This window comes from Pteropus vampyrus, unplaced genomic scaffold (genome assembly GCF_000151845.1).
Source record: "Pteropus vampyrus isolate Shadow unplaced genomic scaffold, Pvam_2.0 Scaffold40, whole genome shotgun sequence".
NCBI classification, from domain to species: Eukaryota; Metazoa; Chordata; class Mammalia; order Chiroptera; family Pteropodidae; genus Pteropus; species Pteropus vampyrus.
The window spans coordinates 7,337,707-7,357,413 of NW_011888821.1; the positions used below are offsets into that span (position 1 = coordinate 7,337,707).

Here is a 19,707-nt window from a genome sequence, read left to right on the forward strand (position 1 = left end):
AAAAAAAAAAAGAAGTTAATTAAAATAACGGAAAAGCAAAGTATCCGCTAAACAGAAGGCTTTATTTTAATGTATCTATTAATAAATAATTTGTTTAAATGCTCACAATCTGGGTTTGGAGTTAAAATTAAGGTCCCAGGGAGTCAATCACTGTGGAATTTACCTCTCTGATGCATTCTGATGGTACTAGAAATTCCTGGACAATTTTCTAGCAGAGGAAGTTTAAAAAAAGCAACTGGATTCCAAGTGCGTTATTCATCTGCTCTGAAGTATCGTAGGCCTTAAGGCAACTTAGTCCTGCGTTAGACCCCACATTGTCTACCAGATGGCACACGGTGTGGTTAAAGACTTCTGAAGAACAGTTTTCTCTCTCAAATTTTGAAATCTACAGCTATTCGAGGTTGTGTATACTCTCATAACACTTGCGCAACCTTTTGTGATAGCACTTATAATAATTTCTTCTCTGTGGAGAAGAAACTGTCCTATTTATGGTTTTGTTTCTAAAATTTAACACCAACAAAAATTTTCTTGTTGAAACACTGAGTGAATGGATCCAATTCAGACATAGTTTAACTGACTGCAAGGCTAAAGATGTTAGGCTGAAGTATTCTGTGATACTTGCTTGGGAAGAGGTGTGGACAGCGAGGGCAGATTTTCTACAAAGAGAAGCAAGGAATCACATCGCAATGGTTCTGACGTGCTCACCTTAACAACGGCACAGTGCCCTCATGTGTCTGCAGAAGACTATGAACCTGGGGTGCAAACGTCTTCAAAGAGAGAATCACAAAAGGAATCTTGTAACAGTCCGGATCAAATTCATGTTCGCTGCAGAAAAGAGAAGGCCACAGTTACCCAACATCTCCTGGTGGTCCACAACAGGCATTCTAACAGACATTCCCTGCCCTTATCCAAAAGGGGTATTTCTAAAGGGAAACGGGCATTGTACCTGAAGTCTTTATTGGAACAATGCTGTCTGCAGACAGGCTCGTGATATTCTAACTCTTCAAATATAATTGGGCTGCAATTCGTTGAGGAGCCGTCATGTGACTGGGAAGACCCCAGGGGGCTCTGTCGGGCCTGACTGCTGGGTAAGAGACACACCAGCCTTCCATTTCCGTGTTCACGGATTGCAACCGTGTCTGTTAATTTATATAAATCTGAAACATTTAACTTGTGTCCAAACCTAAAAGCAAGGAAAAAGAGATGCTGACTTAGAACATTTTTCTTTGATTACACAGAAATTCCTGTCCTGTTTAGTAAAAGGCTACAACCAAGAATGGCGCCTCTGTTTCTTCAAAGGTAAAACCGGAGTAATTTTACTATGAATTCTTTCACTATCGAACCAGGGATGCTTGGCACTTCCTTGAGCGCAAGGAGTCTCCCCAGCTCTGCACTCTGCACAGAGCCTCAGCCTCTCATTCCACTGACCCTACCTGAGCTCCTACCACGTGCTGTGTTAGGTCAGACCCAGTCCTTGTCATCCTGGAGCTTACAGTCTAGAAGGTGCTCCAAAAGTGTCACTCAATAAATAACAAAACTAATCGGTCAATTAAAAAAAAAATTAAAGTACAGCTTTGGGGACCAAGGCCTAAATTTGCTAAAAATGAAAGAAGTTTTAAAGTATATGTTAAAATAGAAATTTAATTCTAACGCAACTGTCTTTGTCTCATTCCTCCACCAGGCTGGAAGCTCCTTAAGAGCTGCTACAACAGTTTTATGCCAATCACCAATCAACATTCTGGAAGTTACCAATTAGCATTGACTGGATCAATGAAAAAAGAAACCTAACTTACTTCTTTTCATAGATATCTGTAAATTTAAAAAGAGGCAGACAACAGGCGGGAGCATCCTGAAGAACAGATATTGTTTCTGCACTGTAAGACAAAATTTTAATCAATTAGAGAACAAATACTGTTGGAAATCAACAGGCAATTCCCAAGTTTTCGTTTAAAAAGAGTACATAAAATTGATTAACGCAATGTACATGCAAAATAAATTTACCAGTTTCTGACATGTTAGAATTTATTTTCCAGAAAAAATGGAAAGAAAAGACCTTAGGGGCAGGGCGATTAGAGCCAATTTTTAAGTCATACACTGGTATTTTCCCTTGGTGCAGCACAGGGCTTTCTACACCCGTATACCACACAGTGAGACAAACGCCGTGTTAATTCAGAGCAAAAGGCAGAAGAGCGCGAATGGCTCCTGTTGCACTGCGGTTCGTCTGTGAGAGAGGAGAGAGTGGGAGTCCTGTAGTTTAGGGTACTCAGAAGTGAGTCTTTTGTCACTAGCTCCCTGCAAAGCAGAGAAAGCCAAAGAAGAACCAAAGCTGATTCTGAATAAAACCATCACCAGATTCCCGAGATTGACAGAGTTGTAACGAGACTTATGGGGCTGGTGTCTATTTGACATCATGACAGTACCTGCAAGTTGAGAGCTTGGCTCTTTGTAGATCTACCCTTTATGGACCAATCTACTGTCTACTAAGATTTGAAGGTAATATTTCAGAATCTCCAGGCTTATAAACTTTTCTTGTCGAGGTCTACTATTTTTAGAAGCTGTTCTGAATATGTGGAATATTATTTCACTCCTAAGTGCCTGCCAAGTTTAAGCTGTACTTTACCTTTGATTAATGCCTGGACCAAGAGTCAAATTATTCTACCTAGCTTATTTCTAACTTATTATTTCTAACTACTAGCTTACTTTCAACTCTATCAATTCATAATAAGCATTACTGCATACATAATCACCACAAAATGGTTGGGAACATGACAAAACCTATTTTTATTATTTACAAAATTGCTTCAAGTCCTGAAATAACTGGCTTGTTTGCTTTTTTTTTTTTTACCTCAGTAAAGAGAGTGATTTATTAGCAGCTCCTGTGGCAAGTGAGACCAGGATCTTCTTGCTGCCAATTTTGTATCTGTGGAGGCTATTCACCGCACTGATGGCTTCCTGTAAGTTTTCCATCTGAACAACAGCCTTGAGCTGATAATCTGTATGGGGGCTGAGCTCAACACTCTTCACCTACAGCAGTGAAAAGGAAAACAGAATGCGAGTCTACCAGAACCTTGTCACCTCAAGACTAAAGGTGAGTCATTAAGGGACATATCTGTGGACTTCAGCAAAGTGAGGGGACCTGTCTGAACTCTGCACTTCTGCCAATCAGACCTAAGTGACCTGGGTGACCTTCAGGGCCATGCCACCGGCCTGGCCCGCTTGTGTGTTCTGAACACTTGGCTCTCTGACGCAAGCTCAGAGGCCGAGACATGGACAGGGTCTCTGGGGTCTTCTCCAGACCCGTGAAAACTTGGGGCATAACTGTTTTACGAATCTGGAAAAGGTGCATTTGTAGCAAACTGCACCTAAAAACTGAATCACATATATAGTAAGATGCTAACAAAAACAGCCGACATTATTTTATAACTCTATTTCCAGATTTTAGCAGCCAGAGCTAACTAAAACCCGTCAGTATTTTATTTCCCAAAGTATCATTTAAACCCTAGCCTGAGACCACAAGTGCTTCTCTGCTAGGTTTCTTGCTCTCCGGGCTGTGTCCTAAACACTGGATGCACGGCACCACCACGAGCAGATCAAAGGATGAAGGAAGGAGTTCAGACTCGGTCAGTAACACGTACATCCTCTGTGGATATGTGTGAAATCAAGTTTTCTCGATGTGAAATGCCAGCAAAGAGTGAAACAAAGGCAAGAACAAGAGTGAAAAGGGTACCTTGCCGTGTCTGGAAAATGCTTCCTGCATGAGCTGCTGCAGCTCCTTCCGGGATAATCTGTAGTCTATGTTGCTGATCTGGATGTCAGCACCATTTGCAAATGTGTCTGAGCAGTTGGCACCAATGCTTGAATTTGCAACGTTGAAAGCAAGTGGAGATGCTCTGTTTAAAAGGTTTAGAGACATACTAATGCTTAAAACATACATACTGAGATAATTTTTAAATGTTATTCTATTTATGTAGTCTATATCATTTAGGCTTTGTTTGAAGCTATACATAGAGCTTGCCACAACACAATTTGGTTTTCAAATGTATTTATGTTAAGCATACACTGATTTAGACTTATTATTAAAAGTACTATCTGTTGATATTGTAAAAACAACCAGTAAATTATTTAATATCAAGTATTCTTTCACCGGATTATTTCAAGCTAAAGGTAGAAATTACGGGCAGATGTGATGAACTAATTTTCCACTTTGGGCATTTATTCTTAGGAAATTAGCTTGTGATACTAACGTAAGTCATGTAACCTCCCTCAGCTTTGAAAAAGCTAGATATTCTTCCTCAGATGTTGCAGTCCTTCTCCATGTAAGGCAAAGTTTTGTGTGAAGTTTTAAATGTAATTTTACAGGTCCAAAGTCACTTTCTATAGTGAGTCTACATCAGCTCAGCAGATCACATGCAATGCTAGAAGGAGCTCATGGGATGCAACATGGCCTTATGGCTCCTTCTGTCTTGCAAGCCTCCAGAATTACTCTGTGGGTTTGGAAAGCTTAGATAAGGTGAGTATCGTTACAAAGGTGTACAGAGGACTGCACTTCTCAAATGGCTTCCTATAATTATCCTACACATAGGAATAACCATTGTTTATCTAGTTTGGGCCTTTCCCTCAACATGACGAAGGGAAGGAAGTGATGAGGACATCTTAACGTGCCTCCCACTGTTGGCCAGGACCCGCAGGACAAGCATCTCTCTCTGCCCTCTGCTGACGAATGGCCATGTGAAGGAGGGAGAGATGGTGGAAAGCACTGCCCCCAGTGTTAGCTGAGATCACCTGAGGAAAGGGGGGCTGGCAGGGAAGGGATGAAGGACTTCTCTTTTACTTTACGCGCTTCTGTATAGTTTCAATTCTTTTACGTGTGCACGTCATCCTTTCCAGTGCACGTAAGCACCCGCGGATCACAGAGCTGGACTCACCGAGACCAAGGCGGAGACGCGAGCAGAGGCCCGACCTGCCTTGCTGCAATCAACTTGCTGAAAGCAGATGGGTAACTCACTTGGAACAAAGTCTCCTCTTTGTCTTTTTTCTCCACAGGAGAACTGGTAACACTTTGGGCACTGAGGTTCTCTTTTCTAATGGAGGGAAAATCAAAGGGAAAAGGTCATTTATTTTCCTTCACTTGGAAAAACAACTACGAGAAAGAGCAACTCAACCTACTTAGGATTGGTTCTGTAAATGGAGTCTGCCATCCCGGAGTTTTTCGGTGTGGGCGCCACAGCACCTGGGTTTCTGTGCGGAGGGGCCACCAGTCTCAGGTTGGCCTGCGGGGGCTCACAGCTTCTAGTGCCAGTCTTCGACTCCATGCGGCACAGTTCCTTAAAAGAGACAAGTGCAGTGGAGTTTAAACTCTAAGTACCCGAGGTGTGTTAGACCTCATACAGAAACCCTTTGCCTTTGGGTATCATCGAAAACGGAAATAAAGAGAGGGCACACCAAAGCAAGCAGGCATCTAAAACACAGGGACAAAGAAACCAAGCCTGCCAGAAACTTGGGAAAGCAAGAAGTATCAAAAGTACCTGTAAACTTTTCACATTTGTGTTTTTTGTAGCTGATCCAGAATGCGCCTGCGACCCTTTTCCAGGCATGGCTTTGGCACTGGAAGGTTGTTCACTTGCATCTCTGATGAGGCACAATTTTGGATTCTTAAGTTTTTTGGGAGACTTCGCTTTATCAGTAATTGCATTTGAAGCTTTTGTTTCACAGAGTTCTCTATTTTTTGGAGTAAATGACACAATGATCCTGTTCCCAAAGACATCTTCATTTTCCATTCGCTTCTGAGCCCGTTCTGCACTGTCCTGGTTTATGAAGCGGAGGACGGCACTGCAACCTGTGATGCTCAGCACTTTCCCACCACAGTTATCCGACAGGCGTCTGAGCCTGTTGCTGATGCTCTTGCCATCTTTATTCGCTGGGAGGTTATAAACATAGAGCAGAGTGTGGCACTGCTGATACAGAAGAGAAATGTTACCACAGGTTAACTCGAAGGCACGCACTCAATTAATTACAAGAAAAGAACAGTGAGTGATCTCCGAACAAGCTAGCTACCTGGGAGGGGAGGTAATAATGATCCAGTCGGGAGAAGGTGAACTTATTTAGACCGAAAAACACAGAAAAAGAGAAATGTACCTGAGTTATCGCTCTAGTGAATGAGATTGGCAAGATTCAACGTTATGAATAACGTCTTTTTTTTTTTTTAACCATAAGGAATAAGGATCTTTCACCTAAATACTACATTTGACTTAAAGGTCTTCTACATTAGAAAAGTGAATGTCACACAGAAGCAGAGGGAGAAAACCCAGCTATAGCCAAAAGACCAAAACATAATGACTAACAGCAAAATGAGTTAGCAGGGCGGCTCCAAAGGCTGATGGAGGGCCTGTGTGTTACTCTGTGGGCCTGACTCTGGTATCCCCAACTGTGAGTCTCCTCAGCACGTGATTAATCTTGGCTCATTTGGGGTGTTAGGGAATGCAGGGGGACTAGCAGCCTAAGAGCTTGGATCAGGGGGCTTGGGGTCCAGTCTTTGCTCTGCTGTGATCAGTATGTCTGACCACCAACGAACTGCTTTCTTTTCCTATGTGCTGATTTCCTCCTCCCTGTAATGAGGACATTGGGTGAGATAATTTCTCTAAGGTGCTTCTGTTAATTCTAAAGTTATTTAATTATGTTAAAACTGCATTTAATATACAGGATGGCCCACACCTCTGTTTCATCCACACTACAGCTCCTGTCCATTATTACTATTCAAGAGTTATGCAAATATTCTCCAAACAGCATAAGCACAGCTCAGCATTGCAGTAAACCTTCTTATCCCAAATTAAGACTATCAGAGATGCTCATCCTGATGTAAACATGCTCATATTTTCCTATCGCGTGCCTTAACAGGCCACAAGTGTAGCAATAACCACTCCTAATTGTACACGTCCATGACAAGGCATGTTACTGTAGAAAAGAGGCTCACAGGCCTGCTGGAGCTTAGAGATTAAATGCCTAAAAACTGTACGATTACTCTGTTTGACTCCAACCACAGCAGTAGGTACAAAACATCACCATATTCTTTACCCACAATACGTGGTAGCAAAAGGAGCAATGACTCTTATTCCGTTACTTCTATCAGTCTGACACAAAACATTGCTAGCTTTGGAGACACTGGCAAGTGGCTGCTGGTAAGGTAAATCTAAAAGTCGATTCCCTATGAGATTTTGAAAAAGAAAAGCAACATTCATACATCAAGTCTCTGGATATTTTAAGGGAAGACTGAAGGTTTCTGAATCTTATTTCAAAATCTGGTCAGCCTCCTACAAAGAACAGCCTCCCCTGGGCTTGGAGACCCCCTTGTTAAGGGCTGTGTTCAGCCTCCCTAATCTAACGCTGGAACACAGCAAAAAGAATGCAAACCCACTTACTGGCATTTTTAGTGGTAACCTGGGGGGCAAGTCGGAAATGAATTCTTCAAATCTGATCAGTTCGTTAGCATGATGCAGTAGTGCTTCTGAGGCCTGGTTTTTATGGACCAAAATTATATGGAAACCATGCCTGTGTCTCAGGTCACTAAGTTCCAATGCAAAATTGACATCAGCTGAAAGAAAAGGTACAGCCCAACCCCATCCCCAAACATTAGAAACACTTGACAGAGACAGACAACTCTACTGACACCTACTGAGAAGGAATGGCTGGACTGTATTCAAAGTCGCTCCCTCTCCCTTTTTAGAACAGGAGCACATTTCGTTATCAGAGGAATTAACACAGTAAGACAATTTCACCACATGCTTATACTGAATCCCAAGACACATGTTACTTCCAGTTCTGACAGGGAGCAAATATTAATATCTTGGGGAGTGTCAATTTTGGAAATTACTCATCTTAGATTTTTAAAATTAGCAACATTGTGCCCAGGGTTTTAAAAAATTATATTTTCTTTAATAAACTTGGCCCCACAAAAATCCTTACTCAAGTTCCAAGGAGGAAATACAGAAATCCATGTAGACACAATTGTTTTTCTAAAACAGTTCTCAAAAATGAGCATAAGTATGTCCTATGTATTTCAGCCTCTTTGGGGACGTTTTACTTTAACATCTTTTGGCTTCTATAATAATTCCCACTCAGTGAGTCTAGGTGAAACGAGCACAGGTTTTCATACTTACTTGACACAAGAACCACAGTGGCTGGAGCAGTATGCGTATTTGCAAACCTTCGGAGACTCTGGCGGAGTTTATCATCAGCAGCATTCTTTGCAGTAGCATTGATGTGGGCAACAGTTACCTGCATTAATTTATGATAAAGACAAATGAGCAAAGGCTGAGTGAGAAAATCACTACACATTCTGCTCACATCTTAATAAACTGTCCTTGAGGGAAGAAACTATTATGATTGCAACTTAGGAACGGAAAAAAAATTACAACCACATTTCCATAATTTCAAATTTGGTTCTCCATATGAATTAATTGGTTCCATTATTATCCCAGCTTTCATCCCTTTCTCCTTTTGCTTCATCCATCCCCCCTTCAGAAAATATGCAGAGAAAAGGAAGTGAAATTTATAGTTAAATGAGCTCTCATGAGTAGCTTTTGACAACAATTTGGGAGTGGCAGATATCTCTGATACATGATTAAGATAAGATTTGGGGCTGTACTTGATGTTCTTTGTGCTATATACACCATCTGTGCCTTCAGGATCTGGGGTTAGGTGGTGGGAGAGGAGAGGCATCTGCACCTTAGGGAGCTAACATGTTTATTCCTGTTAAAACTATCAGGTTCACATGTAAGAAAAGGTTGGTTTTGAGAGGTGCATACAATACACAACAGAATTTATTAGGTTCTATAAAGAATATAAACATAATTTTAGGCAGCAATATGACATATCAATGAAACTAAGAGTCAAAAGAACTAAATCCTATTTCCAGTTTAAGAGAACAGATTTTGGGGTAAATCTGGATTTAAATCTTAGCTCATTCACTTACTGGACATGTGATCTTAAAAAAATTGCTTAACCACTTGGGGGGCCTGTTTCATTTATAAATTTCAAATAATAAATCTTCTGAGCCTTGAAAATCAAAGGAAATGATACATATGTAATTATTATATGGGATTGGTACTATCACAAATAAGCATCATTATTAAAAATCAGACAAAATTAAATGGTTCTTAGTACAGCAGGCCTCGAATAATGTCATTTCATTCAGAGGAACCTAACTTGTTTATATCAATTAGCCTATGATAAAACGGCTTTCATTATATATCATTTCACTTAAAGTGGCAGAATCTGTTGATGGCACTGTGAATTTACTGTGCTTTAGAAATAATCTTTTGCTAATTTCCTTTATTTGCAAACAGCACAAATGCATATTGTTAAACAAATTTTTAATTGAAATTATGTTTTAAAAAATCACAGGTGCTTATTCTATCATAATAGGTTAAAATTCTTTTTTTTTACCTGACAATTATTGAGCTCTTGAATAACTTCTTTGTTTTCTTTACTGATGTCACACACACAGATGAATTCTGCTTCTCTGTGGCCTTTGAAAAACTTCTCACGGATCCTCTGTACAACAGCAGTCGCTGAGCGGCCTGAAGGAACTGAGCAGTTTTCAATATCCCAAAAAACTCCAATGGGGGGTAAGTTTTCTAGCACCTGTCCAGCTAGCGCGACTTCCGGTGACCCTTAAATGTTAACACTTTCAATCAGGCATAGTGAAAAAGACATGGCAAATAAAAATAAAATAGGTAGCTACCTATCATTCTTAGTGGCAGAAAAATGAAACTGTTGATGGATTTTAAGAATATCAACCTCACTGGCTGATCTAATAACAACCCTCAAGACTGTTGCTACAGTCTCTCCAGTAAATAGTTCTATCTTTTTTAGGAGAGAACAAACCTAAAGGTCAGGTTACTTTAAGCTCACAATACATCCATCGCAAAGCATGAGCCACCCTCATGCTGATCAGCTGTGCATCTCTGAACACTAGCACAGAGGTGAATGGATGCTGTAGCTCTGGGAACTGGTTTTCATGCTCCACCCATGCTTGTCTACCTACTCAGTATGTAAGAACAATAAAGAGGCAATGAAAGGTAAAGTTCTTACTGTCCATCATCTTAAATGATTTTAGTACTGTGTTAACATCAGATTTAATTTTTAAATGTTTTCAAAAGAAAATGTCACATTAACTATTTTAAGGGAAATAATCTTAGGTTTTCAAATATTTTTCACTAGCCATTACCAAATCTTTCTAGATACTAAGTCCTTTAGGGAGTATACAAGTGTGATTATGTGATTAACGAGTGTGATTATCACCCTAAGTTGACACTAAGTCCCACCTGGCACTATTTCTCCTAATATACTCCCATTTTTTATACACAGCTTCGGATCTCAAATAGCCTCAGCCCAACAGAAAGAGCAAATGAGTTCTCTGTAAAAATAAAAGGATTTTTACCAAGAGATGGAAGTAGAGACTCACATACACAGTAGCTTTAGAACCATAAGAAATCTTTAAAAGGTGATTAGGTGCAGTTCGTATCAGATATTCAACTGACGGAACACTACTGAATAGAAAACTTCAAATATGCACATTTTATACTGTACTGTCATTTACCAAATTTTGCAGCAGCTTTCCCTAGACCGGTCGCCAGTAACAACGTGGTCTCCGTCCCCGTTCCTTTGGTTCCACAGCCATTACACAGAGGAATAGTAACAGGTGCGGTCTGGGTATTTGGAGGTGGTATATTTGGCCAGACTTTAGCAGCAGCAATAACACTATTTCTTGCCGGCTGTTTTAAAATTTTTTTTAAAAAAGGAAGTTCAGATACATCATTTCAGAATCTAGAATTATATACAACTGAAAACACATTCTAAGTGTTTCTCTTTTCTACCTGCTAACCTCTGATTAAATGTCTTTTCAAATCATCTTTCACAGAACTGTTAGTTATCGATTCATAAATTCACTTCAAGAAATGACTTGAAGTGATCAGGAAAGACAGCCACATGATCGGACCTTTACATTCTGGGGCATGTGTCTGCTGCAATGGAGACCTCAGACATACTTTACATAAAGGGATTTAAAGTCTTCACTTAAACACAGGTGTGATTGAGGCCACGTTTTAAGTTCCTCAAATTATTACAAAAGGACAACATGCAGTTAGCTATATGACATGAATGGGTCCATGTATAAAGTGTATGTTAGTTATAAGAAATCACGACTGTGCTCTAGCCTTTGAAGCAAAAACAGAACACGAGGCTTGGCCGAGCTAGGTTCACATGTAAGCAACAGATTTATTGCAAGAGGCCCAAAAAGCATAAACTACATAACAATTACTGTCCTTTTCTGAATGGTCCCTCCCATTTTACCCTTTGGTTCTTTCAGCCCACCAACAGTTATGCTGACGGGGAGAAAGCTACGTCATGGAAGGATCTTCAAAACCCCATGCACAACCAAGGATTTTCGAGATATAGTCACTTCTCAAAAGTCACTCCTCAAAGCTCAGCTGCACCCAACATACCAAATAAAAAGATACGAACCTTGTTTAGACAGTCTTCGCAGTAAAGGGAGCCCTTCAAACACACCGGAGGGACCACATTTAGGTGCAAAGAGTTGGTGCACAAGTGAGGCGTTAGCTCCGACTGTGAAATGTGCTCTTCCAAATGCCCTGGAGCCCCACTTGTGAAATCAGAACAGGGGAAATAGCCAGCGGAGGTGCAGCCCTGGAGAGCCGGGAACTGATGCAGCGTGTGCATGTTACCGTTGCATGACTGGAAATGGAGCTTTCCACAACAGGGCAGGTGTTGGCGGGAAGATACATTACTTTCTAGACACATGCTGGGAAAGTCACTTGCAATGCCGGCCAAATTGTTCCTAGCTGAGGCATTCTGGAGTGAAGATGCAGACTGGAAAGCAAACCCTGACCCTACCTGACACGTGATTGTCCTGGTGCTTTGCGAGTCTAACAGTGTGCCCGTGTGAATCAAGCTACCAGCACCTCCGCCACCGCCACCGCCACCGCCACCACCAAAATGCATTGGTGAAGTGGAGGGTTCATTAGTGCAATGAGCACAGCAGCTTACTTTGGGGACAGCTGAAAGCTGTATTTTAGGTTGCTGAAGAGAATGAATATCTGGAAGTGGGACTGCAGGAAAAAGTTTAGAGCCAGCATGAAGGGGAGATGGTACATCCTTTAATTCCACAGCAACTTTCTTGTTCTCCATGTACTCTTTCTGAGAAAAGAAAATCAGAATACAAGTTAATTTTATGAGGCCAGTGACTTCTGGTTACATCTCACTGCATTCAACCATGGAGACAGTGTTTAATCCTGTTTACACCACTCGATCATGACCAAACAAAATGGAATGGCAGCTAAAACCAGGGGCATTCTTCAGAGAGGTCTGCAGAGGGTGAACATGGAAACAGACTAAAATTAAGACTGCACTCTTCCTGAGTTTTAAGAGACTGGGGGAAGTGTCTTCAGCAAGCCCAGTTAACCATCTACGTCTCCGTTACTTCCCTTTGATAACTTCCCCTTGCCTCACAGCATCTTCTGAAGACAAAATAGGTGGTATGAAAACAACACAGTCACAAACAGCATTCAATAAAGACGGCTGACGAGCAAAGTGCTTTGAGGAAAATACTTAATAGTTCTTACAGTCAGATCATAAGGAGTTTTAGTAAGGTCCTCCAGAGAAGCAGATTCCAAACATTATGGATGAGCTCAGCCATCTGCCCAAGTAGCCCATCTGTGCGAAGGTCGGTAAATGCATTACTGATGACACTTAGCAAACCCTAGGATATCATGACCTAAAGCCATAATGCCAACAATTATTCTGTAGCCAGTGAAAAGCATTACAGTAATTAGAAAACTACCTGGGAAAAGGTACAAGAGAAATAGTTTGTCACATGCTTCTAAAATAGACACAGGAAGTCAGTATATTTACAAAGGTTATGGCATGGCATTGATGTCAGAGGCCTGGGTTTGCATGAGATACTTAACAGTTTTATGACCTTGGATAAGTTACTTTACCTCGCTACACTTCCGTTTCCTCATCCTTCAATTGATATTGAACAATGAGATATACCTCCTACAGTTATTAAGAGGACAAAATGAGATCGTGCACACACAGCAGAGCACCTGGCCACTGAAGGGAGATCTAACTGATCAAGAGCCTGTATGGGCTGATGGCAGGCACTATTAAGCCCTTATACAGGGATCGAGACATGCTCACCCCTCGGAGCACAGAAGAGTCCATCTGACTGCCATGATTTCACTCCTTTTGCTGTGATTCTATACTCATCTGGGAGAAATCTGGATTTTCAGTTAGACTTTCCTAAAAGGGAGGCAATAGCCATGGGCTGATCATCCAATAAGCAGTGTGTTCTGCCCCCTCCGTAATTACAGTTCAGGCTGGAAATGACTGGCATTCTGATTTATAGATACCTGGCTCTTATGGGCAGGTTTATTGTGAGCTGGTCCCCTTGAACATACTTAATTCTGGATGCCACTGACAAAAATCAAGTTTCTGGATCTGTAAAGTTGTCAGCACAATTCTGTATCATTTGACTACTTGAGAGCCAGATCTGCCCTCCCAGGAAGCCCTGCTTGAGCTGCCAATGCTGTCACTTGCCCCTAAAGTAAAACATTTCTGAAATGACCCAAATTACTGATGTCATAAGACTCAGAAGGCCACAGTAAAATAAAATCTATTTTATATTGTCCTCTGATTTTATTCTATAATGTGGATTTTATCTTTGGAATCTGTGACTTTGAGAAACGAATCTTCTCAAGATGTTAACATTAAATATTTAAAACATCGAAGTGCAGTAGTTAAAAAATTATGCTCTCATTGTGTAAGGAATTACAATAATGTGCTACAAGGAGTAATATAAGCAAGATACAAGGGGAAACTTAGCACAAACTCCAAGTCCAAGGAGGGAGACCGCCCCAGACCAAGTGGACCTCTCATCTATTTGCCTTAGGAAATTGCTGTGTCCTTAGTCTTGCACACAGTTACCGTTTGGGGACTAAGTGGCAATGTCTGCTCAGGACGAGAAAAGCAATTAGAGAATTTCCAAAGCCATGGCTTAGCGTCATTATCTTGTTGAAGCCATCCAAGTGTTCTACTGCTGGAGTTCTCAGTTCTGTTTCCTTCCATCATACAGCCACACAAAGTGGTTCAACATTCTTTCATCTTTCTTTTCTTTCATTCTTCCACCCTGTTAAGAATGAGATTTCAATGTTATTTATATGCATAAGTACAAATTTTACCATTAAAATGTGAGACTATAGGTTTTCTTAATTCTCGACTCTCCCTGAAGATTGTTTGTGAGAATCAAAAAGTTAACAGCAAAGAGCATGTAATTTTAGTAAAAGAACAACCACATGTCCTCATTACCAGTTACATAAGATTCTGAAATTGATTTAAAAGCAACTTATCCTACTGTCTTTGATATGAGTATGTAAGGTCCAAATTAAGTGACCTCTGTGGACTTTGAATTTGATTCTGCTATAGAATAAATCGAACCAATTTCTTAGTTTAGTCATTATTAAAGTTCAATCTAGTATACCACTGAAAATCTTAACAGAAATATCAAGTCACAACTGTTATATCTACTCCAGGGCAACAACACTTAAACAGTAGAATAAAAGCAGATCAAATCAATAATAGCCATTGGGCCTGAAGGCAGCCTGCCAATGGTAAGGACAACTGAATCTCATTCCCAAGTCCTCGCCATCATACCCCAACAACCACCTACCCTTACCTACAGTGACCATTTTAAGGTTATTAATTTATCTTTCAGAAATTTAATCTAGTCATATAGAAAAGAATTCCCTTTTAGTTATCTCTCTGATAAGATGCTCTTTTCAAGCATTTTAACATCTACATAGTATGGTGAGGGACAAGATGACTATACAAGTACTGTATCTAAGGTATAGGACAGCTGATCACATAAAGCAGGGATGGGTGAACTATGGCCTGCCCACTGCTTGCATTTAAATGGCCACTGCTTGCATTTAAATGGCCCTTGAACTAAGAATATATTTTACGTTTTTAAAGTCTTAGAAAAAAATCAAAATAATGTTTTATGACATAAAATTGTATGAAATTCAAATTTCAGTGTCTATAAATACCTTTATCAAGACGTGGCCATACTCGTTTGTTGTTAAGTATTATCTATGGTTCATTTTTACACTATGGTTCATTTTTGCAGAGTTGAGTATTTGCAACTGAGACTTTATGGCCCAGAAAGCCTAAAATATTTACTATTGGGAATTTTATGTTGAAGCTACAAAACTTCTTTTGCTTTTCCTATTAAATTTTGGCTTCTTCCTCTGTAAAGCGTGGCTAATTAGATAAAGGAGCCCATCTTTTTGTTTTCACTATTGTGTCACCTGTGCCAAGCACAGGGCCTGGCTACTTAGTATATACTAAGTAAATATTTGTTGGATAAGGGAATGAATAAAGTTGTTTACCTAGTATATGTTAGTAAATTATTGTACTTGCTTTTCCTATTAAATACAGGTCTTATATCTCCCCACAATCTCTGCTAGATCATGAGAATTTGTGATGTTCATGACATACACGACTTCGACATGCTCCCGCAAACCTCAAGGCCAATCCTGAAAGTGAGTTGACAGGTAGAGTACAATACAATTTATTAACCATTTTTACTTAACATTATTTCTAAAGTCACCAAATATTTACTTATTACCTCCTATGTAGCAGGCCTATGCTTGGCAAAGAGATACAATGATGAAAACAATCAGATAATGAGATCGATTTATGTAATTTTTCCCCTCCCACGGTATATCTGTGAGATAGACAAGGGAGAAATTGGCCTTATATTACAGAGAAGGAGACAAGTTTAAGGAAATTTTGTAACTTTCTCAAGATCACACAAATAGAAAGGGGGCAGAACCAGGCTTGTCAACCTCTTTCTATCACATCAGGGTGCCTTCACTATTGCTCAACACAGTAAATTTCTGGCCTGCACCCAGGAATTTCCTCCAATGTTCCTAGGAATGCCACTAAGGAATTTAAGTAGCTGAAGCAAGTTCTATTTGATTTGAGTGGAAATCTCAATTCTGCTATTATCCCTCCGAGTCTTTGAGCAATTCAGATAGTGGTTGAGAGCACAGACTCTGAAGTCAGACTATCTGCGTATTAATCCTCAATTCTGCTGCTTCCTATCTGTGCAGCTTTGGACAACTCACAACCTCTGTGAACCTAAGACCCTGCTTGTAGAATGGGCCTGATAATAACAGTAGCAACTTCACAGAGCTGTTGTTTGACGTCGATGAATCAATCAAAGTAGAAACTTTAGCAGTGGCCTTCTCTTAATACCCAATCTAGTCCTTGACCACCACACCATCCCATCATATTACCATTTTTTACCCCATATAGCTCTTCTATCTAAAATTACCTTATTTGCTTTTTCTTTTTGTCTCCTCCACTTAAATATACACTTCATGATAGCACAGATCATGTTTTCTTAGTTTTGTATCTCCTGCATCTAGCACAGTGCCTGGTACATGTCAATTGAACGAATGAAGAGTTCGATAAATGTCTAGGAAAACCGTTTCAATTAGTTTTCAATTTCCCTGAATGCAAAACAGTATTTACTGGTCAGAGATATTGAGAAATCCAAAAGATACAAATGTAACTGGAAAGCTCCTGATAATACCAAAAAGGTGCTTGAGAGACTCTAAAAGGTGTATCACGGTGTCGCGTTACTATTAGTAGTGGGAGTGGCTCGAGCCCTAAGAAAACTCAACATTATCTGTCAAACCAGAGGCTACACCCTAGAGAAAGCTGAAAAACTGATGCAAAACTCTCAGGGGGTTTGAGAAAACACCCGCCCGGTCTTTCCGGGCGCACTTTTCGGAAAGGCTGCTCTCCACACCTGGAGGGCCCCATAGGGAGCAGGGAGAGAGATGCGGGCGGAAAGCCGAACATCCCAAAAAGGCAGTAGCGGCAATGCAATGACAGCCGTGAACGGACGTGAAAGGGAGACAACCCAAACCTTCAGCGGGGGCCTGACTGGTGGGTCCGAGTCCTTCCCCTAGGACTAGCCAACTTCCACCACCTCGGCCAGCAATAGGGAAGGTAACGGGGGTGGGGGGGACACTGTCACCCCTCCAGTCTGGTGGCCCCAGAGCAGTGGGCCCATCAGGAACTAGTTCCCAGCACCGCCAGCTCACTCACCTCAGCCGACAGCTCCACCACCGCTCACATTCCGGCCCACCGCCTTTCCCCCGCCCCCCCCCAGGCCCTTTGTTTTGATTCCCGACTCCGCAGCTCCCGCCGCCGCCGCCAAGCGCACCCTCCACTTCCGCTTCCGCACCGAACCGCCCCTGTCGCAAAAACCGACGCCCTTTTCTCCCTGTCGCTCCGCCCCTTCCTCCGCCCCTCCCCCGCCGCCTAGTCCTCCCCGCGCGGGGCGTGCTGGGAACCCGGGGGGGGCGGGGCCTCGCGGCCCTGCAGCCTCGTCAGGCTCAGTCCCCTCCCGATAAACCCCTAAATAGGGGACTTCCCAGGGGGGCGACCCCAGCTTTTGGGGCGAAAACCTCAGTTTAAGGAGGCGTTCCCCTTGGCTCATCGTTGTATACTGGAAAGGAACCTGAAAGCGGAGAATTAAGGCGCTTGTGAGGTGGAACCAGGGGAAAAACCTGCCAACTAGGATTTGATACATTTCAGCTCTTTCGGTCTTTTGAGGGAAGGCAGTTTAAACGGGATTTCGATGGATAAACCCGATCGATTTGGCTTTCTCCCGTGTCTGTCTGTCTGCCTGTCTGTCTGTCTCTCGTCACGTGATGATTCTACTTTTTAAAAAAATTAAATGACGCATATTTTCCACAGCATCCTTAAGCTAGTGCAACCTAGTGGCGAGTAGAGAAAAAAGAAAACAGAAAACTGAGCTAACCGCCAAGTCCTTTGGGCCGGCAGGGTTTCTCGCAGTTACGACCCAGCTGGCCAAAATAAAGTGTGGGCTAAGACTAGGCTGAATGTTGTCACCAACAATTAAGAGGTCCTCGTGACTTTAGTAAGAAAACGTTATTTTTTAAAAGCCCTGCTCCAGAGCTCGTTACAAATGAACACTACTTTTCCAGGGACAGATTGGGCGAGCAAAAATAAGACCTTATAATTGCAAAAGCTTTGTGAAGCCAATAACAGTTGTGTTTTAAGTGAGTAGATGTGCCACATTTGGGGTTTATTTCTTCGCCTCAATCTACTTTTGCCTAAAATTCAAAAAAATTTAGCAGTAAGCACAACTGTCATTTGCGAAACTGCCAGCTTCTCACTATTTCCTGTTGCAAATTAGGAGAAAAACAAAGCACACATTTATATCTAAATCTAGACGTAGTTTAGGATGTTAGCTGAATACTGCGGAAAAGTTTATCTGTAAAGTTTGCCAAGAAGCAGATTCACTTTGCGAATTATCAGTAACTAGAAATGGCCAAAAGAGAACTTTTTCCCCCTTGAAGTCAGCGGTGTGAGGCAATTTCATTAGACAATTCACAGTAAGTGGTGTAAATTTCAGGGGAAGCTCGTACATCCCTATAGTCATCCTTGTATTGGGAAGGGCGAGATCAAACATGTAGCTGAAGAATCCTTTGTGCTTGAATTTCATTTGCCAGGAGGCAGATGACAAGAACACACACATCATCTGTCTGCTTAGGTATTTATTACTGCTGAGTAAATCTTAATTGTGTCTGCATGTGGAGAGTATTTTCCAAGTGGGAATTAGAACAGATGGAAAGCAACTCTGTTTTTAGCGTTTTGGTTTTTTGTTCAAAGTACCAAACAAATGTGCTTCTCTTTTAGGGGTGGTTTCCTTCCTCCTTCCCTTCCTACCACCCAAGTATCTCTGAATATAGACCATATTAACTAAAAATATAAAAAAGGAAACAAAATAATTGTGGATTTTTAATTGCTTTTTTTAAAAAAAGTTTTAGCTACAAAACATAATAAAGAGCAGACACATTTTGTTTGACTTTGCTTGGCATTGTCAAGTCCAGAGTTGTGCCTGGTCTCAACAGGTTAAATACAGTAAATAAAAATGAATCAATCATACTAAATGGAAAGCAAATGAAAAGTCTGAATTGCAGATAATTTTTAAAGAAATGTAATTTTATTGTTTTCTGCAGAAAACTAGCCTAAGCAGAGTACACCAGTCCTTGGAAGCAGGTAATTATTCATTGAAATTCAATTTGATATTTGTTAAAGAGTGCTTTAACATTTTTCTTAAGATCTATTTTCTTAAGTATAGACTCTGTTAATCTTATTCCTGTTTCTTAGCTGGGCAAACTCTTTTTATCAGAGAGTAAGAGTAACTTTCAGTGTTTTCCTTGGCCAAATTATAATCTTCATATTTATGAAAAGAGGATGAAGATTTTTGAGCTGTTTAAGCAGCTACTTTACATTCAGTTCAGCTCTTAAATTATGCTGGCTGCCAGTGAAGGACTTCCTCCCCCGGAACTTCTCTTCTGTTAGGTTAGGTTTAGTGTTTTGAAATGATAAAATGTTATGGAAGGACTTAAGAGAAGCCAAGCTCTCTGCTCGTTCATATCTGAACACTAAAGGAAAATGAATAAAGAGGATAAAATTTTTAAAATATGCCAAAATTTTCCTTTCATTTTTTAAGGTTTTTACCTAAGGACATTTACCTAAACCCCCGTTCCTGAAGAGGATTTTAATGATAATCATTTCAATATCCTC

The 19,707-nt window shown here is 40.9% G+C and overlaps 1 protein-coding gene across 10 annotated transcripts in view; it reads right to left on the bottom strand.

Annotated features, from left to right (window-relative positions):
- MARF1 (meiosis regulator and mRNA stability factor 1) overlaps positions 1–17,317 on the bottom strand; it is a 35,312-nt gene extending 17,995 nt beyond the window's left edge. For 2 of the 10 annotated variants that reach the window (XM_011358405.2, XM_011358402.2), the window contains exons 1-15: positions 17,194–17,317; positions 14,002–14,203; positions 11,521–12,213; positions 10,598–10,772; positions 9,442–9,668; positions 8,154–8,271; positions 7,416–7,588; positions 5,526–5,954; positions 5,167–5,324; positions 4,926–5,081; positions 3,728–3,890; positions 2,846–3,024; positions 1,794–1,874; positions 947–1,183; positions 706–825 (exon numbers count right to left, since the gene is read on the bottom strand). In XM_011358405.2, coding sequence (XP_011356707.1) covers positions 706–825; positions 947–1,183; positions 1,794–1,874; positions 2,846–3,024; positions 3,728–3,890; positions 4,926–5,081; positions 5,167–5,324; positions 5,526–5,954; positions 7,416–7,588; positions 8,154–8,271; positions 9,442–9,668; positions 10,598–10,772; positions 11,521–12,213; positions 14,002–14,145 — 3,053 coding nt within the window. In that variant the 5' untranslated portion in view covers positions 14,146–14,203; positions 17,194–17,317. The other 8 variants (XM_023529652.1, XM_023529650.1, XM_023529655.1 and 5 more) reach the window with 6 other exon arrangements.
- Positions 17,318–19,707: the final 2,390 nt, after the last annotated feature.